Source organism: Notechis scutatus, chromosome 10 (assembly GCF_049901735.1).
Source record: "Notechis scutatus isolate UNSWTSFEM ecotype Mainland chromosome 10, rNotScu1.2, whole genome shotgun sequence".
Taxonomy (NCBI): domain Eukaryota; kingdom Metazoa; phylum Chordata; class Lepidosauria; order Squamata; family Elapidae; genus Notechis; species Notechis scutatus.
Window position 1 is genome coordinate 22,695,799 of NC_142018.1, and position 21,859 is coordinate 22,717,657.

Consider the following 21,859-nt stretch of genomic DNA (forward strand, 5'->3'; position numbering starts at 1 on the left):
GAAGTTCTCAGTCAAAATGGGGCAACCAGCTGAGCACCCCTGGAGGGAGGGAGGGGTTTCGCTGCCTGAGCCTGGATCCTCTGGACCGAGTCACGCGGTGGGTTGACCCCCCTGGTTGGGTTTCCCCGTGGCCTGAGGCGGCCATCAGTCAGGCTGCCCTTCCTCCCTTCTAGCCCAGCCTTGTCCCAGACTCAGGCAGAAACAGATGGAAGTTCCATCCTGGGCGGGAGTCCCACCTGCTCTGCAGCCACTGAGGCACAACGGGCCTCTCCCACACACACACAGCACCCAGGCTGGCTTCCTGCGGGCCAAGATACCAAAGCCGGCACCTGAAAGCAGCTCTCCTTCCCTTCCTCTGCTTGGCCTGCAATCCGGCTGCCCTTCTCGCTCGCCCCACGGCCCAGGTGCAGCTGGAACCCCTCCCCTGAGCTGTGCCCCCCATGCCTTGGTCTTCACAATAATTCCTCGGGTGGAGAGACAGTGAAGTCCACTGGAGGGCGCCAACCTGGGCCAAGCCAGCCTCTGGCTCTGACCACACCCCTTAGCAGCTCCCCTAAGTCTGACGTGAGCCCGCCCCCTAATGGCCAAAGGATGAAAGAACACACAGGAGACGGGCATCGTTTCACCTGTAGGCCAGGAAGAAAAATCTGGGGTGGGGGGGTGGGGGGTGAGGAGGACCGAATCCCCACTGGTCTTGACTGCTTAAGCGGCTCCCCTCTGGGGCCCCAGCACCCAGTTCTCTCCTCCCCCTGCCAGAAAGAGCCAAGCCCGGAGCGAGGTTTTTTGCCTTTATTTGAAATGAATGGTTTCCAGAGAGAGGCCGGAAGGACAGGGGCTGCCGAGTCTTAACGTCCAGTATATCACAACGCGACAACGAGGCCCGCAACTGGCTCACTGGAGACACGGACACTGCAGGGCTGGGCCAGGACAATGTATATACAGGCTCAACAAACAGCACCACCACCAGCCATAGCTCAGAGTTCAACGCCACACACAGAGACGAGGGACCCGGGTGCAAGGCGGCCTCTGAGCCCCTGGAGGAAGAGCAGCAGGCCAGGGCCAGAGGTCAGCGGAAGGGGAGGGGGCGAACAATGGGCCCTGCGGAGCCACCCCCTCTCCTTCTCCCCCTCCCTCCCCACGGCCAGAACTGGCAGGGGCCCGGAGCTCTCGACCCAACCTCCAAGTCCAAAATCCCCTGCCAGTCTGAAAGAGAGGGGGGCCGGGTGACAAGGCCAGCCAAGCGGGGACCCCCGAGAAGCGTGGGGAGGACAGAGGCAGCAGGGGCCCATTCGCCAGGATGGAAGAGGTGGTGGCCAAGTCCTCTGTGCCCACCCACCCAGAAAGGGAAGGGCTGGCGGGCAGCTGCCCCCGGTCCCTGCAGCCGGGGGGGAGCAGCACCGGAGCCCACCTTCTCTCACAACCAGGGCAGCCCGGCTCAGTCCATGTCGTCATCCAGGCCTCCCGCCCCGCGGCTGTGCTCCTCGTAGATCTCGCGCACAGCCAGGATGCGGTTCAGCATGCTCTCCAGCATGCTCTTGTCCATGGGGATGACCGAGTACCAGAGCGGGGACTCTGCGATGCAGGAACGCTCCGGCTGCAGGTAGAAGACGTCGTTGCGGCTGCGGAGGCTCTCGGGGCTGCAGTTCGGAGGGGGAGAGAGACGGGGTCAGGGAGGGGAGCCCTGGCTGGGCATCCTGAGGGACCCACAGCCCTCGGGGCCCAGCCTGTGCTGGAAAAGCCGGAACCAGCACCCTCCCACTCCCCCCTCACCATTTGGAGAGATAGAACTCGTAGAACTTCACCGGGCAGCGCAAGGGGTTCATCCGGTTCTCCCGCTGCTCCAAGACCGGCGCTCCTCCTCCTCTCGCCTCCGCTTGCCCAGGCTGCTCTCTGCGTGGAAGGGGCAGCAGAAGTTGAGCAGGGTGGGGGTGGGGGGCCGGGGCGGGGGGAAGCAGAAGGCGGAGTCCCTACCTCGGCCCTTCCGGTGCCGCACAGGCGCGTAGTAGCGGATGCTCACGACTTTGGCCGAGCCCCGCGGCGTGGTGCACTTGCGCGACTGCCGCACCACGTTGGTGAAGGAGAGCTGCATGTGCTCCTCGGCCGTCTGCAGCCCGAAGAACTTGGTGTTGAAGAACATCAGGGTGTTGAGCAGCACAAACGGGGAGTAGACGCCCAGCTGCTTGCAGTCCCAGAGGTGCTCCTCTTCCACGCGGGAGAAGACTGTGCCTGCAAAGGCGCAAGACACAGCCAGCCGTCAGGGCAGAAGGCCCGGGGTCGAAACCGGACCGGCGGGGGGGACCTTGGCTCCAGAGAGCCTTGAGCGGCCCGATGCCCCTGGCAGAGCAGAAGGGGCAGCCAGCATGCCTGCCTATGCTGCAAGCGCTGGGAACCCCACTTCCATCATCCTAAGCCCTTGGAGCCCCCCAACTATTTCCATGTGTTCCCACCCTGATCCGAGAGCCAGACTGGCAGCGTTTCGGTCCCAGAACAGCCCTGGGAGAAGAAGCCCTGCTGAAGCTCTCTGCCTTTCCATTCTGGGTGCCCCAGGGCGCTCCATGCTCCCCCACCCCTCCCGGCCGCCTTATCTGAGGAGGCAGCCGAAACACTCATGGATCCAGGCCTGCGGGGAGACCTGGCCAACCCCAGCCGGTCCCTTCAGCAGCCTCCAGCCCCTGCCTCTCCAAGAGGGCACCCCCCCCACAGCAGGCGCTCACTGTTGGGCAGGACGGAGGGCTGCCAGCCACTCAGCAACTTGTTGAGCTCTTGCACGAAAGTCAGGTAATAGAGGTCGGTGAAGATGTTGACCATGCGGTTGTTCTCCAGCAGGTACTGGAAAGGACGAGGAAGAAGGTCACAAGGTCAAAGAGGCCACCCCCAATCTGGGGGTCTCCAGGGGAATCCTCCTGCCAGGGCTGCCCTCTGCGAGTTTCTCACGGTGTAGCAGCAGCTTCTCCCACCCCACGGAAACCCCAAATACAACCCCCAGGAAGAGGCCATCTCGAGAGAGGACGCCCAGCCGACAGGGCCGCCTGATCCACAGAGAGCATCTGGGGAGGTCTGGGCCTCCCCCAAAGGGCCCGGCTGAGACGGGCCGCTCACCTGCTGGATTCCCAGGCACAGGTAATAGACGCTGTCTGGCTCATAGCGCTCCCCGTTGGGCCGGGTGATCTCCTTGACGAACTGGGCTAGGCCGTAGTTCAGCTCGGCCGCCGTGCAGGCCAGGATGTCCTCCTTGATCCGCATGGGCTTGGCTGCGGGCGGCAACAGGGCAGGCTTACCAGTGGGAGCAGGCAGGGACGCCCGGCGGGGGGGGGGGAGGCTCACCCTCCCCGGCCCTCCTCTCTGCATGTCCCAGACTTACGGCCAAAGCGCAGCTCATCGCCCTTGCTGGTTTCGGCACCGACGTACTTGGCCTGCACCCAACTCTTCCAGGCGTTCACCCCGTAGGAGGAGTTGAGGGCTGAGCCGCTGGGCTGGCTGCTCACCGAGTCCCTGGAGCAGCTCTCCGACAGCACCAGGCGCTCTGGCCCTGCGGGACGGGGGAGGGGGCTTCTGGTGAAATCAGCCCCAGGGAGATGCCCAGGTCGCCCCCCCCCCCCGCAACCTGCGTCCCGATAGCCTCCTGCTTTGTCCTGAGAAGACCTAACTTGCCCCGGGTGTCACCCAGACTGGCAAAACCTAACAGGCCGTTTCCCCTCCACCCCATGCAATGAACCCCCCCGGCAGAAGATTCTCCCTGGGGGGTGGGGGGGTAGTTTGCTTCCCAGGATTCCCACGTTCTCTTCTTTTTAGCTCAGGGGATTTTTTCTTCCTGCTGAGTTTTGATGGGGCACTTGTGACTTTTCATTTATCAGAAAGCAAAAAGGAAAGTCCCCCCACTAAAAAGAAGCTGATTTCCCTGAAAGAAGCATTTTAGCCTCGGTGCCTTTATAAAACCAGCCCGGAAAATGCCACCTCTGGGCCCTTTGGCACCCAAGAGCCTCCCAGCAGAAGACCAGCTCTGGCACTACAAGGTCCTTTTCCGGGGGCAGCCCGGTGGGACCCACCTTGCGAATCGAGCGAGGCAAGTCTGGGTCCGCAGCAACGTCCTCGGGGCCCACCAGGCTGCAGTCGAAGAGGAAGTCCACGCTGGGATTGATGTCCAAGGGGTCTGCGGAGGAAGGCAGGAGCCGCTGCACACGAGGCCCCCCAGGGAAGGGACACCAGCAGCCCCCTTCTTCCCACTCCCGCCTCCCCACCCTCCCTGGTGCTGCCCTCACTCTTAGGGAAGTCGGCCTCCAGGTCCTGCCCCGGCTCATCCAGGACGTTTGCCATCTTGACCGCCATGGCCAGCACGTCATCCCTGGCTGGCCCAAAGAGGTCGCAATCCTCCAGGAGCCCCTCGGCACTCTGGTTGCTCACCAGGTCTGTGAAGACAGCCGGGGGGGGGGTGTCAGGCCTGCAATCCTTCTTGGGGCCCCTGCAAGCATCGGGGTCCTTTTCGCCCACCAGGTTCTGAAGCGCGCAGGACCCTCAAGGGAGGCAGGGAGGGAGAAGCCAAGGCCTCCCTTTGCCCCCTGCCTGCCCCCCAGCCAGGACGCGTAGAGGAGGGGGCAGGAAGGCCCAGGAAGAGGGTCCCGCCCACCTGCGCTGGCCTTCGCCCCCCACTTGCAGAAGGCGTGTGGGCAGCCGCCAAGCCTTCCTGAGCCCAGAGCGCCTCTCCGCCTCCTGCAGGTGCCCCCAGAGGCTGCCCTCCCATGGATGCCCAGCTGGCGTGTCGCCCCCAACCCCCCCGGGAACCCACCACACAAGTCAGAAGAGGCTTTGTCCAACTCCTCGGCCTCCGCGATCATCTCCGCCATAGCCAGGATGTCGGCCTCCAGGGGGTTGGAAGGGATCTTCACCTTCAGCTCCTCAATGGTCTCCACAATCTTCTCGGTGCTCTCCAGGGTGGTGGGCAGGAACATGGGCACCGGCACCTGGCGGAGGCGACGGGCGGGTCAGGGTCCGGCAGGAGGGGGCGGACGGCAGCGAGGGAGGAGGGCGTACTCACGGGGACTGGCATGGAGAAGGGCACCGGGACCTTCTGGCAGAACATGTTCATGGGCACGGGCACAAAGACTGGCACCGGGATGGGCAGCAGGACCACCGGAGGCTTCCAGTCGTCTGTCAGGAAGGGAACCGTCAGCAGGCCTCCCTCGGCCACCTGGCCGCCCCCCCCCCCCACCCCTGGGGCCAGGCAGCGCCGCCCCCCTTTCCTCCCCCCTCCCAGCCGCCCCTCACCTGTCTGGCAGCCCTTGGACTTCATCTCCGTCTTGCAGGAAACCCCCCGGTTCTGCATGAGAGGCTTGCACATGGCGGCCTTGTTCTTCCGGGGGGTGACCGGCTGGGGGGCCTGGGGGAGCGGATGCTGGCGAGGTGGGGGCGGCCTTGGCCGTCTCCTGCAGAGGTCCAGACAGGGCAGGGGTGAGCAGCGGGGGGGGCAGAAGCCCTTCTTCTCCAGTCTCCCCGCCCCTTCCTTCACCCAGGCTGCACAGGGGCCCCCGAGCAGCCCGAGCCCCGGAAGCAGCGCCCCCAGCAGCCAGCCTGAGACTCACCGCGTTGGGCTCTGCTTTCTGGGCAGTGGCGGAGGGCTGCTTGGGCTCCGGGGCCTGACCTGCGCGGGGAGAGAGTTTCCAGGCTGGGGCTGCAGCTTTCTCCACACCTGCTCTGCCCAGAAGGCCAGAGAGCGCAAGGCTGGCCTAGGCGCTCATTCATCCAGGCACATGGCCCTTCTCCCTCGGGGCAGCAGGAAGCGCAGCCGCCAATCTCCTCACCGAGGAACAGGCCGTGCCCAGGAGACACGGGTCTAAGTCTCGGCAGGGGAATGGAACCACCACTGGGGGAGAGGAGCCCCCCCAACTGGAGGGAAACGCTGGAATGCAGCCCTGGGGGGAGGAGTCCCAAGCTGCCCACGGATCCCTCAGGCAGGGAAGGGCAGGGCTTCTCCCAAGGCTAGTGCATGCCTCTGCCCCCCCCCCCCCACGGCTCTCCTTCCCTGGGCCCTCCTGGGGTAACAGGGTAGCGTTTCTACTAACCTGTCAGAAAGCCACCCAGCAAAGCTGGCATTCACGCTGGAATGTTCCTTTAGGCACTCAAAAACTAATTCCTAGCCTTCGGACAAGCAGACGTCACTAGGCAGAGGCACCCACCAGTCCGCGCAATTCACACACCAGTCCGGCCATTTGGGCTACACAGCTATAAACAGCTCACTTTCTTAGGGTGGAGGAACACAGCAGCCCTCCCCATTTTGGGCCGCCTCCAGATGTGTGGACTTCAACGCCCAACCTTCCTGAGTCAGCAGGGCCAGTTCTGAGAATTGTGGATGGTAAAAATCCATCCACCGTGAGTGTGTGTGTGTGTGTGTGTGTGTGTGTGTCCCCTGCCCTGGGGGGGAAGGTTGGTGGGAGAAGTCACAAACGTTCGCTTTGAGCGTATGACAGGACACCCTGCTCTTAAAGGCTGCGAGCCGCTGTCAATCAAAACCCTTACCAAGAGCAAGGTCTGGCTACTGCTAGGAGCCCTCCGCCCTTGTGAGATGCCTTCCTCCTAGGAGAGGCGGGCAGTCTGGTTTCAGCTGCCCTCCTGAACCCCGGGATCCAAGGGGAGCCCAGCTCTGAAAGGCAGGGGTAGCCGCCAAACCGCTTCCCTCAGCCCCACCGAGGGCATCCTCAAGTGGTTGGGACCAGGACAAAGGACAGAGAAAGGAACTTATTGTCTGCCTAATTTTACCAGCTGAAGTAACATGGCACAACATTGGAAAGTGTTACTCGTGTTAACAGCTGAGATGTGGATAAACAAGGCTTTTTCAACTGCTACTTTAGAAAAGATTACAAGTAAAGTTAACATTTAAAAACACCGGGGGGGAGGGGTGGGAAGAACCACAATTCATCAAAATTGGATGGATTTTATATTTTACCTCAGTTACAACAGACCTTCTATCAATACAATTTAGATATGTGGTAAATTATGGTCATATTATGACCTGCCAAGACAGGAAGAGGGTAAAATATATTTTAGGTCTGCAGCAGACAGATAATATTCGGAAGAGGCTCAGACACCTCTCTACTTCATTGGACTGGGAGGAGGAGGAGGAGGAGGAGGAGGAGGAGGAGGAGGAGGAGGAGGAGGAGGAGGAGGAGGGGACCTGCAAGAATCCGTTGTATAGCCAACTACAATAAAGATACTTTTAGTTTTCCTGTGGAGTTGATGTCTTGGCGTGGTCTACTCAGACGTTTTGAAACGCTTTTTTGGAGCAAACCAAACCAATGTGATTAAGTAAACGCCATGTAGAACCCAGGAATGGCCACGGCAGGCACCCAAAATGCAGCGTGGAAAAGCCCTCCTGGGTGTAAGTCCCAGAGCCCCAAAGTGTGGACCAGCCCCGAGCAATGGAGGACAACAGACCCGCTGCCCACCCACCACCCTGGGATCCAAAGCCTCTTCCTCCCTAGAGACACTTTGCCCACACCGCCTGTTTGATATGGGGGCACCTTTGGCTGCCCTCCTCCCGGATGGCCCGGCATGTCAGAACCAGAGAGGTGAGCGAGAAAGGGGAGGCCTCCCGGCGGAATTCCAGCCCACGACCCTCCCCCACGGGGCCAGTGCAGGATCCTTCCTTCGCCCCATTTCCACTCATGCGCTTCCGAGTCTTGGCTGGCCGAAGCACCGGCTACTCACTGTTCAGCAGACTCTCGGGCCCTTTCTGGGTGTCCAGGTTGGGCTGGTTCTGTTGGTTGTAAAACCTCAACAGACACTGCTGGTTGCAGAAATGCTTGATTTGACCCCGCCAGTGAATGGTTTCCAACAGCTTCCCCTGCCGCTTGCAAGCATGGCACCGAGCTGCCTGCGGGCACCAGAGAGGGAGAGGAAGGGTTAGGCCAACCCACCAGGTGCAGGATCTCATCCTCCCCACAGCTTCCCACATCTGGCAGAGCAGCTTCCGGCTTCCCTGTTGGAAAACCAAACTTTTACTGTCATGTTTAGATCCTGGGCTGAGATACGAACCAGACCCAGATCTCCCAGGGGGCTTCCCAGGCTAGGCTGCCTTGCTTCTGTCCCAGGCCACCAGTCACACCAACACAGCTGGTGGACAGTCCAACGGGGGGCGCGGTGGCTCACATCTACCAGCCCTGGCTTAGGCGGCACGGAAGGGGAGATTCAAATGCCTTAGGCCGCTGGGAAGCACTCCCCCGTGGGAGAATCTCTGGGCCCCTATCCACGGAAGAGCTCTAGCAAGCCAGCCACAAGCGGCTCCTGGGATGTGGCTTTTGCGCCCTGAAAGGGGACCGGAGAGCAGCTGCCCATGGTTGTCTCCCAAAGGCAGATGGGGGGAGGCTTGATGCTTTGAAGCCAGCAGAACAGCTTCGGGACCCTCTGACCCACCTCACAAGGGGGTGGGGGCTTGTGATCCAGAGAGTGTCACTCTGGAATTCCCAAAACCCGGGAGGGCTTTCCTTAAAACACTATTTGGGGCTTCCGGTGGCGTTTCCGTCGAAGACGGACTAGAGACCGCGGTCGTGCACGGCTTTGATCCATGCTTGTCCTGTTGGAGGGGTCCCTGAGGGACCGAACCATCTGACCCACCTTGTAGGGGTGGGGGGAAGAGGGGGAGACCACCAGCTGGGTTGAGGGGAGCCACATCTCCCCTCCCTGGCTTGGTATCTATTCCCCTAGAAGACAGGGAGAAGCAGCAGTTTAATGGCTGCCCTGAAGACTGGAAGCTGCCGGGACTTAAGTTTGTGCTGGAGAGTGGAAGTGGTGAGTGGCATGTAACTGGATAAAAGACTTTGAATACTTTTTTTTCATAACCCCGAAAAGCGGAAAGAAAGAGTCCTCGTTTGGAAGAATGGTAGCCGCGAACAGAGAATAAGAGGAAAATATAAGGTAAAGGAAAAACCGGAAATAAAAGAATTATATGAAAACAGAGATTAAATTTGGACTAACATACAGAATTGGACATTAATTAGGCATTGGATAAAATGCTGGATTTATTTGGAATGGATAAAATTTAACCTTAATACTACAAAAAATAGAATTAAAAATTAAAAAAACTTTGAAAAGAAAGTGATATAGAGCACTATCTAATGGTTAAAGATTTTCTTCTTTTATGCTTTTATGGGAAATTACTGGTCGTATAAATATTTGAAAGAAAGAAGAAATGGAATAAAAGATTATTAATACAACAAGAACCCTGAAAGCTTTAAAAAAAGGTGGGGACTATAGTAAAATATAAAGGAATACAATATTTTGAGACTGCTGGAGGTTGACTGTGTCAAAAAAACAGAAGAGAGAGAGAGAAATGGAGACTTTTGGCAAGGATAGAAAAATTGGATCTTTAATAAAAGAAAATTGAAGAAATAAGCAAAGAATTTAAGTCACAGCTGCAAACTGTGAGATGTATGTTAAAAGAAAGAATGAGATTGCTGGATACAATGATTAGTAAGGTAATGGCGTCGCAGCTTGCAGAAGAACAAAGAAAGCCCAGAGATGATGAGTTGGAAGAGGAAAAACAACAGCCTAGAAGAATATGGAGGACCATTGCCAAAGAATATAAAAGGATTTAAAATAGAGACACTGACAACAGAGACAACAAATAAAAGAGATACGGCTCCCAAGACTAAGAAGAAGAGGGAATTATATAAGAAGAAACCCCAAAAAAGAGAACTGAAAAGGGTGGGGGAAAACATGGCAGGCAGGCAGAGGGGAATAAAAATAATACTAGAAAGAAAAAAGAAGACCGGGGAAACTTAGAAAAGGGAAAACTGGCTAAAATTAAAAGAAATAATAAAGCCGAGAAATTTAGAGATAAGGGTTAGGGATTTTATAAGGGGGATACCACACGGGAATGTATATTGGTATTTAACTTAAAACTTGCTGCGAAATATTTTAGGACTGTATAATTATAAGTATGTATGTATGTATGTATATGAATATGAATTGTATATGAATTATGCTGTTATGAACCCTTTGGAGGATTAAAAACAGGTGAATGGAAATGAATTAAAATATAGAGACAAACTGGCTAAGGGGAAAGGAAGAAAAAACATGATTATTAATGATTACAAGAAAAGTGAAGATAAAATGAGACATATTAAGAAGTTACTCTAGCGATTTTTTGGGGGGGATATCTTAAAATATATACATTTTAAAATATACAGTTGATTATTTAATGGATATTAGAAGCGTACAATGAGAATATTTTATTATGATTAAAGTAGGGGAGAGGAAAACACCATGTGGATCCTAAATGCATTGGCTTTATTTTACTTTTACTTTTTTTTAGATTATTATAATTTGGCTTTGAGAAAATTAAGGATAATGATGATGCGTAATGTAAAATGCAATAGGAGGAGGCTGAAAATGGAAATAATAGGGGAATAAAGAATTGAAAACCTACGTGTGGATGAAATGATATTGATATTGAATAAATTGAAATATGAAATGCAAGTTTATTTAAAGATGAGTCAAATGGGTAACGATATGAGATGATACTATATAAGATTAATGGAAATGAATTTATGACTATGTACTAGTGTTATAATCCGGAATCATGTTGCTCACGTGAAAAAATGTGTAAAAATAAAATAAAAAATTTTAATTAAAAAAAAACACCACTATTTGGGAGAGTTCCAGACAGGAAGCTCAGCCTCTTCATGGCCCCGGTTCTTACGGCCCCTTTTACTTCATCATCATCATCATCATCATAACAACAAGGCTTTATGGATTTGCCCACTTGGTGCCCTCAGGAACATTTTAGCCTTTAATGCAAGGTGAGGCCACCCCATTCGCGTGACTGGGACTGGCAGGCCCGCTCCCCAAAGAAGGGGAGGACAGAAGGACCGCACTGACCTTGTAGTACCAGAGCAGGTATTTGCTCTTGCAGTCGTCGCTACAGAAGTCCCAGGTGCTGCCCTCCAGCTGCTCGGTGACGGCTCGCTGGCAGGTCTGGGAGCAGTAGGTGCAGGTCACACAGCAAAGGCCCAGGTTCTTGGTGAAATCCTGTTTGTAAAGAAGCACACACCCTGCGGAGAAACAAGACGGATGAAAACCTCCCAGGGGGGCGGCCGAGCGGCAACAGGAGCCCACCGCAGGCAACCACAGAGAGACCAAGCACGGCACAGACACACACGCACACCTGACACAGCCCTTCCTGCACTGGCCCCGGGCGGCCTGGGGGGTCCCCGTCGCTCACCTCTCCAGTCCTAAGGCCGACGCGGCCTCTCGCCCCTGCCCACCGCATGCAACGACCTGCCCCGAGGAGACGGCGGCCGGCCGGGGGGGACTTCTGCCCTCGGCAACGATCGAGCTCCCTGCCCGGGTACCTTCGCTGCAAAAGTTCTTCTCCACTCCCGAGAAGCGGATCTTCTCGTGCAGCAACTTCTCCTGCTTGCAGTGCTCGCACTGGGACACCACCCCGCGCAGCCGCTTGAAGTCCTCGCAGCAGTCCCGGCAGCAGAACTGGTAGACCTTGTCCTGGCAGACGGAGCGGGCGTCAGGCAGGCCCAGCCCCCCGCGGGGCAGCTGAGCCACAGGAGGCCCAGCGGGGCGTGAGCGGAGGGGCCCCTGCCCCTCCCTCTGGGGCAAGGTCTCTCGCCTCCTCCCTCCGGCGGCCCCCTCACCTGCCAATCCAGGATCTCGGGCTTCCCATTGAAGAGGTTGTGGCAGGAGTGGCAGGTCAAGTGGATGCCACCTTCCGGGCTGGAGCGCTGCATTTTGAGGGAAGGGGAGAGATTCAGAAGGGGCCCACGGACCCTGCCCACCGTGGCCATCCTTGCTGTGCCCAGCGAGGACTGCCCACCCAGCGCCTCCCGGCCCCTGGCCTGCCCTCTGCCCACCTCATCGCTCAGTTTGTCCCTGCCCCCCCCCCCGCCCCCTCGTCTCCTGCCCGTTCCCAGCGCTCCCTCCCCTCCCAACCCCGTGGCACCAAGCAGGGCCCCACCAACAGCCCCCCATGCTGCTGCTGCTCCTGGGAGGGGCAGGCTTTGGCCAGGGAGAAAGGCAGCCCAAGACCAACTTTCTGCGAGTGGAATAAATTATGCAAATCACACAGGAGGTTAATTTCACTGATTTATTGGATAGCAGACACAAACTCTCTTCGTTATCGGCAGAAGCAAAAACAGTTTTATTTGAGACAATGACCCCCACGAGAGATTCAACATCATAGATATAGAAAGATCCGTAAGCTACGAATGAGATATGCAGCCTCGCCCCCCCTGTCCCCCCCCTGCCCCCCTCCCGGTCATTGGCTAGGCTTCTGTGATGTCAGCGGGATCCTGAATGTCTCCACTTTGAGAAGATGATTCAGTCATGCAACGCTGCAACGGAGAACAACGGCTGGGACGACAAGGGGAAAGATGAACTCAGCAGAAAGGAGGGAAGAAAGGAAGAAGGGGAGGTATGGAAGGAGACGGGCACAGGCGATGGCAGAGCGTGGAGAGGGGAGCGCGCCAAGAGCCCCAAAAGCAAGAGGGGGGGGGGACCTCACACACACAGCCTGGGAGGGGGGCCGGGCCCAGAGGCCCGGAAGGAGGCTCTTCTCCAAGCAGCACCAGAATTTGAGAAGGCAAGTCAACACACAGGCAGATTATTCACAGATTATCCACTCGGAGGAAAGAGGGCTGATGGCGTAAGAAAGGGGGGGCGCAAGAGAGGGGGGGCCTCTGCTCGGCCTGGGGATTCCCTACACCTTCTGAGTCTCAGGGCCATTAGCAGGCACCGCCTTCCCTACTCAAAGCTGTCCTCAGCAAGCAAGGGGAGCTAGGAGCCTCTTCCTTTTCAAAGAAAGGCGAGTGCAGAGAGAGGCCAGAAGTCTGGCGGGTGCCCAGACTGCAGCCGTGCAGAGCCCCCAGAGGGCTCCTGGGTCTGGGCCCGTCACTGGGACGGCGGGAGAGCCTCCGTATGTACCTGGAATTTGGTCCAGCAGCTGGGGCTGCAGAACTGGTACACCACCTGCTTGTTCTTGTTGTAATAGCAGGGCTCAGACAGGCTCTTCCGGCAAAAGCTGCAAGGCCGGACGGGTCCTGGGGAGAGAGGAAGGGCACAAGGCCGGGTCAGGGGGCTCCTCTCTTCCCCAGAGCCCCAGCCTCCCCACACTGGGCCCACAGAACCCATTGCCTGGGGTACCTGTCAGTCCGGCCTGCTTGACCTTGTAGGAAGTGGTGCAGCAGACGGAGCAGAAGAGTGCCAGCTGGCCGTTCCGGTCCTTGTGGGAGAGCATCTCGAAGTTCTTGCAGAGTGTCTTGCACCACGTGCAGGGGTAGAGCCGGACGTGTTTCTGCAGAGAGCCAGGGCAGGGGGGGGGCTGCTGGGCAGGCTAGCTGGCAGGCCCCGGACCCTTCCTCCCCCTCCCCTTTCACCAACGCCAACCGGGGGGCTTCCCTGCAAGGCCACTGGGGCAGCCTGGGGGGGCAGGATCAGGTGGCCCCCAAGCACACAACCCTCAGGGCCCTCCCCAGAGAGCTTGGCCCCCAGGGCCCTGGCCCCCCCCCAGCCGAACGTACCTTCTTGTAGCTGTTGAGGCAGGCGGAGTTGCAGAAACGCTTCTGCTGCCCCTCATGGAAAAGGTACTCCAGGGGGACCCCCTTGTACAGGTAGAGGCCGCAGCTGTCGCAGCAGTTGGTCTTCAGCCCTTTGGTGGCCCGGAACTTAGTGAAGCAGGCGTCGCTGCAGATGCGGTGCACCACGCTGCCATTGCTCACTTCATGCTGGATCTGAAGGGGAAGCAGAGCGGTCGCAGGCTGGCCACAGCCCCCCCCACCCCCCAGCGCCAGGGAGGGGAGTTCAGGAGGCAGGGAGGCGTCCGTGGCCTTCCCAGCAAGAAAGGCCTTGCTCACCTCTCCAGTCTTGTAGCACACACTGCACCGGACAGAGTCCGAGGTTTCGGCTGCCTGCGTGGCCGGTTGCTGCTGCTGCTGCTGCTGCTGCTGCTGCTGCGCTTCGTAGAGCGAGAGGCAGACGGAGGTGCAGAACTCGAAGAAAGAGTTGTCGGAGCCGATCTGGGCCACCACCGACTCCTTGGTGTTCCAGATCTCCCTGAAGGGAGGAAGAGCAGCGTCAGGCTGGGGGCAGAGCGGGGCCCCCTCCCCCCACGGGACACAGCAGGCCAGCAGCAGGAGACTCTCCCACAGTCCGGGGGGGGGAGCAGGGGGGCCAGGGAGCAGTCCCGGCGGAAGTGGGGCAGGGCCTACTTCTTGCAGAAGGTGCAGCTCTTCCTGCTGAGGGGCCGCTTGGAGAAGGTGGTGAGGCAGGAGCTGGAGCAGAAGAGCTGCGGGAGCCCCTTGCGCTGGTAGGCCGTCTGGCCCTTCTGCAGCGGCGTGCGGCAGTTGGCGCAGGTCATCTTGGTGACGGTGGAGCGGGGCGCCCGCGGGGCCACCTGGCTGCGCAGAGACAGGCGGGTGGGGCGGCGGGTGCGGAAGGGGACAAAGTCCTCGTCGTTGGGGTCGTCCACCATGGCATCCGAGTCCTCGTCAGAGACAGGGACTGCGAGGCGGGAGGGAGGGAGGGAGGGGTTTAGCGGGTTTGTTTCTCTTTTGCACGTTTCCCTTTTGTATCGCTCTGACTTGAGTCTTTCGCTTGTTCTCCTGCCTGTCTCAGCAACGGACGGGCCGGCCCTCCGCACCTTCCAAGGAGGCATTGAACGGGCGGGAGAGAGAGGAGGCCTGGACCCAAACTCTGCCCTAGCCCCACTTTGGCATCCCTTGCCGGAAGAAAGCCTAGGCCAGCGGAGAACCTGCCCCTGGCCGGCGGGGCCAGCCCTTCTTTCTCACCCAAAACTTCTCTGGGCCGGGCAGCCCAGCCTCCCCGGAAGGCTGGCAGCCTGCTCTGATCCCGAGTGACCCGCTGCACCATTGGGGAGCCCCCCCCCCCCCCCATTCGGGTGGACTTACTGCTCTCTGAAGAGTTGACCGTTTCTGGCCGAGACACCTCTGCCCTCCTGGCTCGCTCGCTCCTCTTCTGTTCCTGGAAGACACCCGGGAGTCACCACTGCAGCCACTGGCGGGGGGAGCCTCCCCAAGGAAGGCGACCCTCCAGCCCAAGCCAGCCTGTCCACAGGCTCTGAGCTGGGAAGGGGGAAATGCAGGCCTGGGCCTTCCAAACACAGCCAAGGCCCGAAGGAAGAGATGGGTGCCCAGCTGGCCTCCCCCAGCCCTCGCCTTACCCTCTCAACCCTTTCAACGGGGGCCTCGGCTCCCTTGGCAGCGGCAGCTTCCCCTGCAAGAGAAGAAGACGAGAGAGACCCAATGGCCACCTGTGTTCCCCACGGAGGACCCCACCGAGGAGACCCCACAGCCATGGTGGGGAAACCACCCCTGGGGAGGGCGATGTGGGGCAATGGAGGGAGGCCCAGAGGCCACTGGACTTCCTGGTTTTTCCTTGGGGACGACGCTTCACTTCTCACCCGAGAACGGATGAGGAGCCCCGGCTGCCTCGAAGAAGCACCTTCAGGTCCCCCCACGGCCTGGACGACCGGGAGACAAAGGAGGGAGCTTTAGAAGGGGCCCAGTCTTCAGAGGAGGGACTGGGAGGATCTGCACGTGGAGGAAGATCTACCCAGCCAGGAGTCGCACCACAAGGCAGCAGGGAAAGAAGCCGCAGGGGCCCTGGGAGAAGGCTGACCCACCTGCAAGGGAGGGCGGGGGTCCCGTCTCTCGCGCTTTTGCGGCTTCGCTGACGCCACTTTCGTTCTGGGCTGCACTCAGAGACCCCTCGGCCACTTCCAGAGGAGGCAGTGGGGGCGGCCCGGGCTCAGGAAGGCTGTTCGGCGGGGGCTCTCTGTCCTGCCCTGCGGGGGCCAAAGTGTCCTCCTTTTGCTCCAGGGAGTTCTTCTTGGGGGATTTCAACCGGGGCTTCTTGGCCAGCCGTGGGCTTGTTGGGGCTGCCGGATGAGGGGCGGCTTCTTGGGAAGGCGGCCCGCTCCTCACCTCAACCAGCTCCGGGTCCTCCTTGGCGGAGCTGTTTGGAGCCCAGCCTGTGTGCTTGGCGTGGCTCTCCTCCTCCTCCTTGCCTGCTTGGGACCCCCCTTCCTCCTGCAAAGCTTCGGGGCCCAAGGGTTCAGTTGCCGGCACAGGGGGGGCTTCGGTGCCATTCTCTGGGTCCACAGAGCCACGTGCCTTGAACAAGCCGTCGGGGGCCCCAGACTTGTCCAGCACCTCCTGGTCCCCCCCTTTGCTCAGGCTGTCCAGAAGGTCCGGCTTCTCCAGGATCTCCAAAGTGCTGGGCTTACTCGGGGCCAAACTCTTTGACTTGCTTAGGGTGGACAGGTCCCTCGCTTTCCCCAGGCCAAACTCCAAGCTCACGTCAGACGTCGCTTGCTTAGGCACCTCCCACTCCATCTCTTGGGACTGGACAGTCGCTGCTTGTGGGATGGAGGCTGTTTGGGAGGCCAGCGGATCCTCTCCGAACTCCAGGGCCGCAGGGAGATCCCCAATCAGGGGCTTATTGTGCAGAGACCGGGGCCCCAAAGAGGCGGGGAATTCTCTGGAATCCATTCAGAGACACCCAAGACCTGAGAATCGGGAAAGGAAAGAGGTCAGTCCTTCTTCGCTGACCCACCTGCAAATCAGTAAAAAGATCCCCCCCAGAAACCTATTTCACATAGGACCCCCCCCCTTAACTGATTCTGAACCCCAACTGATCTGAAAAAGCCCAATCAAAATGATCCCTTGTGAAGCAACTGATCCATGACGAATACAGCCCCATGCTGGCCCGTGCAGAGCATTAACTTCGGGAAAAGCAAAACTGGGACCAACCCGGAGTGTCAGTTGGAAAAAAATTAAAAATACTTTGTGTCCGTAGAACACGCTTAATTGAAGTATTGTATTAGCCCATTTTCTCAGGCTCACAATGCCCTGAACTGCAAACCCACCAGAATGAAAACTAATGTTAAGGCCAACCAAGTTTAATGCGTTTCACAAACGCAGCCATTGGATCTTGGTTTAGGATACTGTATGAATAAGCGATAGAATTAGGCCCACTTCTATCAGTAGCCTGGCATTAAGTATACCTTTCAAAATAATATAGCGCTCACACAATGAACACATAGCAGGCTCTGTTACTGAACGCTCGGGCAGTGCAAAACCAGCCCAGGACCTGCCTGATGACCTTCTGCCCCAACCAATGCAGAAAAGAGCACCCATGCTACCTTCACACCCTGGACCAAGTGGAGAATTTCCGCCCTGGGCAGCTGTGCCACGTTTCACACAACAGGCACAGGGGTCTGATGACTTAGCGGTGTGTGTGAATGGGCCATAGACCATCAGCATAGCTACGTTTTAGTCTGAAAGATCTTCATGGGCCCACAGCCACCCAACCGAGCCTCTGCCCTCCTTCGCTTTTAAATGGAAACCTGAGGTTTGGTGCCTGGACCGGTCACTTTTTAACAGCTAAATGCATTTACAGCAGTCTTTTTCTACACCCTGCTGTAAGCGGAGCTAAAAGGAGGCACACAAGTCAACGCTAGCACCTCAGACCACCCAGCTCTTGTGGTAGTAGCACTCAAAAGAGGCAAAAAGTTTCTTGGGATAAGCACAGGCGTGTTTAGCAAGCCACACAACTACGCAAAGGGAGATTTTGCTTGCTGGTCTCCGGCGGAGGGTGCCAGCCCTAAGCAGCCACAGGGCAGCTTAGAGGGCTACGACAACTGTCTGGCCACAATTCCTTCATCTGCAATGTGAGAGGGAACCTGCCTACAGGGCCAGCCTGGGCAGAGTTAGAGGTAGGTGGCTTCCAGGGCTGAAGGTGCAGCAAACACTTTCCTTTCTCCGGTAATGAAATCTAGCAGGTTCTGTCCTTCACTGGCCAATGGTTTTCCTCAGGTGATGTAATACCGCCTGAGAGGGTGCCAGACCCTGAAAAGTGCCCGTCGGAACCTGCTGCAGCCCACTCGCTGTTGGGCAAGGCAGAGCCACCCACTCAGGCCTGGGGATGCAAGGGTCCTTCTTGCCGATGCTCTGCAGCAGGACCTTGGTGGGGTGGGTTGTCCTTAGCCTTCCATAGCACCCACCCTAGCCTGGAGTGGGAAAAATTGGTTTGCGGTGCTTCTGCCCCCTCCTAAGCGGGCAGTTCCAATTGAGCTTGTTAGGGGAGAGAGTTTGCCCTCGGGCAACCCAACTGTGGGGTCCACAACCATTCAGAGATGTCACGGGTGGCCTTGGGGTCAGGCACCATCAATATGCTGATCCTACCCAGCTTCACGTTTTCATCTCTATCCGGGTGAAATAGGAGACGTCGTGGGATTTTTACGAGGGTCTGAAAGGGGCAGATGGAATCTCAGCAATATGGCATTACTGTCAGTCTCTGATCTTCCGTGGAGGCTCATTTCTCCTGAAGGGGCAGGTGTACAATCTGGAGAGTTCTCCTGGACGTGCGGTTCCAAGGAGAACAGCAGAGAGAGGCTGTGGACAGGACAGCCTTTGCCCAACTGCAGCTGGCCCACCAGTTACACCTTCCCTTGACCAGGTGGTGCTGAGGACTCCTTGGTTTGGAGTGGTTGGTACTCCTGCCCTTCTGTCTTAGGCTATTGCAACCTGCTTTATGTGGGGCTGCCCTTGAAGGTAACTTGGAAGCGGCAGCTGCTCATTCACTGACTGCCCCAGGCAGCTCCACCTCTATTTTAAGGGAGCTCTGCTGGTTGTCCAGGCTTCCGTCTTAAGGTAAGGCCCCGGTGGTTCCTTTTAAAGCCCCTTATGGCCTCCAGGACCGTCTTCTCCCAACAGAAACTGCCTGCGGCCTGTGGACTGAGAGTTGGATGCTGCGGCTTCCCCTTCTCCAGGAGAGATCAAGACGCCCGAGAGGTCCAGCAACAGCCCCCTCCAAGGACAGGCTGCCTCCCACCCTTTGGGGTCTTCCAGCAGCCCTGATTGCAAAGACCCGTTTGCAGAAGACAGGAGGTTTTCTTGTCCGCTGCCCAGTTTGACAGGCAGCCACACTTTTTCTATCGAGAATACCGGCCCGCACCCCTCCCCCCTTTGCGGGTCTCCCCAGTTCAGATCGCCGAGCCTTCCTCCATTCAGGAGCGGAGGGAGCCCCAAAGCCCAGCAGCCCCCCTGCAGCCCAGCTCGGGACCCCCCCCTCCCCGGGCGGGCCTCCTGCCAGGGCCCGGCCTCCCCGCCCCCAGGGGCCCCAAATCTTCCCGCCGCAGCCCCGTTTCCCCTCCGAGCCCGGCCAGCCTGAAGGCTCCGCTTGAAGGCCCCCTCAACAGGCTTCTCGAAGAGCGACCCCCGGAGGGATCCCGCTTTGGGGAGGCGGAGCGCGGCCCCCGCCGACCTCCGTTGTGCCAAGTCACGGGCTGCTGAATCCGGGCTGGTCAAAGAAGCCGCGTGGGGAACGCCAGACCTCCCGGGGAAGCACCTGCGGGAGATCCCGCCGCTCCGGGCCTCCGCCATGCCCGCCCGATTGCTCCGCGGCTCAGCCTCGCCGGAGTCCTGGCGGGGAGCGAGACCCAAATGGCGGGCGGGACTCTCAGCAGATCCGCCTCGCCGTCGCGGACCCCCTGCAGGGTAGGCCGGCCGGAGCCGCCACCCCGTCCAAGCAGGCCCCCGGCGCCCCTGCAGTTCCGGGCTAGTCCCGCCCCGCAGCGCCGCCGGCCGGGGGGCAGGGCAGGGCCCCTCCCCTCCCGCCCGTACCGGCAGGGCCCCTCCCCGCGCGCCCCTCCCCGGGCCTTGGCCCCGCCCCTCTCGCGCCCCACCCCTCCCCTCACGAGGTCATCGCCCCCGCCCCGCGCGGCGGCCGCCCTCACCTGCCGCTCCCCGACTCCGCCACAGCGCTCGCCCCGCCGCGCCCGTCCCCGCCACAGGCGCTGCCGGAGCCCCCGAGGAGCGTGCGGAGGCGGCGGCCCCTTTAAATGGAGGCGCGCTCGGAGCTCTCCGCGCGCCGCAGCCCGAGCGAGGGGAGGTCGGGGAGGCCACCCATTGGTCGGGACCCAGCCAGCGCTGCGCCCCGATTGGCTGCCGGCTCCCGGGCCCTGCGTGCCGATTGGCTGCACTCTCACCGAAGCTCGCGAGACTGGCCGCAGCAGGTTGGTGGCTCTCAAAACCCGGCGCGGAGCTTCCCACTCGTTCGGATCGAGCGGGCAAGGCGGAAAACCCGGAGCGGCAGAGCGCGGGGCGGAGTCAGGGGAAAGGCGAGTGGGGGGCTGAAGGGGGTCGAGGAGGGGCTCCGTCCTCCCGCCGTTCCTGCGCCCCCTTCAGAACTGCCCCCAAATCCGGGGGGCCGCGGGGAGAGCCGGCGCTGCGTCCAGGCCCACCCGCACCCCCTGCAGGCGGCGCCCTCACCTCCTCCCTCCGGCCAGGGGCTCCCTCGGCGTTCGCGGCGGGGCGGCGAGGCAGTGAGGAGTGCGCGGCCAGGGTGGGGCGGTCGCGGGCCAGCGGGGACCGCCCCGGGACGGACGAGGGGCGCCTGGAGACCCCCGCCCCCTCCTCGCGCCGCCCCCTCCGCCCTCCGCAAGGCGAGGCGTCCCCGCCAAGCGGCAGCCCCCTCGCAGAACCTGCCCTGCCCCCCAGGCCCCCTCCCCACTTCCGCAATTGCCCCAAAGGGAGAGCCGACCCGTTCGGCCTGGGGCCGGAGGCCCCTCTTCCCCTTCGGGGCTGGCAGGGAGGCCCTTGCTCGGGACCCCCTGGACCTGGCACATGCCGACCTCAGTGGCACTGAAACTCCCCATAGGAGGCAAGGGGCAACAAGGGGAGTAGCCCTCGGCATAAACTCTCCCTGGGGGCAGGGAAGCCCTGGCCCATTGAGGACCCCCTGGTCCCGTTTCCAAGAAGGGCCTCCCCACCGGTGGGCAGCTGCAGGGGGTGCCTGGACAGGCCAAGGATGCCAGCCTGGCGGGGCGGGGGGGCTTTTGGTTGGAAAGGGTTCTGGGGGGCTGGGAACGTCCCCCTCGTGCTTTGCCCTGGCACTTCCAGATCCAGTCAAATATTCCTCAAGCTTCCAAAGAGGATTTATTTTTAAACTTATCAAGCGTGGCCACCACTCTGGGCCTGTTGCCACCACTGGGGGCTCCACACGGCTTCTTGAAGGAGGCTCCCAGCGGGCAAGCCTTTATCCTCAAGCCTCTGCGGGAACCAATGAAGCATTCCATGTTCTGTGACATCAGGCGGTGTCCATGGGCTCCCTTGCAAAAGAGAGCGCCCAAGGAATTGCTCCCAGTCACTCTGGCGCGTGTTCACACGGCATGGCCAACCAGGTCAATCACAAGCCTCCTGCTTCATTTTATCTTTGCTGCTTTTTTATCTTTATCTTAGTTAATTTTATCCAAGTTGCTTTTTTCTGACTTCGGCTTGTGTGAATCCAGCATGTTATAAATATGGATTAAGTCGACAGTCAGGCACTGTGTGCTGTAGGAACCGGCCACTGTTCTCCGATACCCCTCAATCGCAGAGGGTGCACACATCTGCCTTTAAGTTGCTTGAAAGGGAAGCAAAATTATTTTGATTAGTGCCAATCTTAGTTGGGTGGCAATGATGGAGGCTTGTCACCTCTTGGTCACTCCTCACAGGGACTGCAACTGTGTTTCCCAACCTGCATTTTTCTCTGAAAAGATAGCATGGCAGGCCACTTTCAGCTCCACACAGCTTGACCCTGGCTGGGGCCAACATCAGAAAGGGCCACTTCTTCCCCAGGCCAACATGCAGAGACCTGGCAGACCCAGCCCGGCAAAGTTCTGTGCGGTGCCCCGTGACATGCGCAAGCTGGTCCCTGGGGAGAGGCAGCCATTGAAGGGGCTTCCTTGGAATCAAGCTGGGGGATGCCTCAGAGGCTTTTCCCTGGTTGCCAAGAGGGCGGGGGATGACACCTGGCCCGGCCCTCTTGCCGGCCCTCAGCAGAGTCCTGCTCTCTGCAC

General features: G+C 59.2%; 1 protein-coding gene across 1 annotated transcript; it reads right to left on the bottom strand.

The window, feature by feature from the left end:
* Nucleotides 1–774: 774 nt before the first annotated feature.
* ZMYM3 (zinc finger MYM-type containing 3) lies at nucleotides 775–19,934 on the bottom strand. Its single transcript, XM_087972308.1, is given in 28 exon segments — nucleotides 775–1,034; nucleotides 1,409–1,637; nucleotides 1,771–1,853; nucleotides 1,856–1,890; nucleotides 1,972–2,226; nucleotides 2,715–2,829; nucleotides 3,100–3,251; nucleotides 3,362–3,529; nucleotides 4,043–4,150; nucleotides 4,260–4,406; nucleotides 4,784–4,958; nucleotides 5,033–5,145; nucleotides 5,263–5,366; nucleotides 5,368–5,420; nucleotides 5,577–5,635; nucleotides 7,699–7,864; nucleotides 10,870–11,042; nucleotides 11,343–11,493; nucleotides 11,640–11,726; nucleotides 12,925–13,040; nucleotides 13,144–13,294; nucleotides 13,521–13,730; nucleotides 13,854–14,052; nucleotides 14,208–14,499; nucleotides 14,907–14,979; nucleotides 15,188–15,231; nucleotides 15,641–16,525; nucleotides 19,757–19,934. Coding segments are annotated over 26 exon segments (4,299 nt in total). The 5' UTR covers nucleotides 16,509–16,525; nucleotides 19,757–19,934; the 3' UTR covers nucleotides 775–1,034; nucleotides 1,409–1,435.
* Between the last annotated feature and the right edge of the window lie 1,925 nt (nucleotides 19,935–21,859).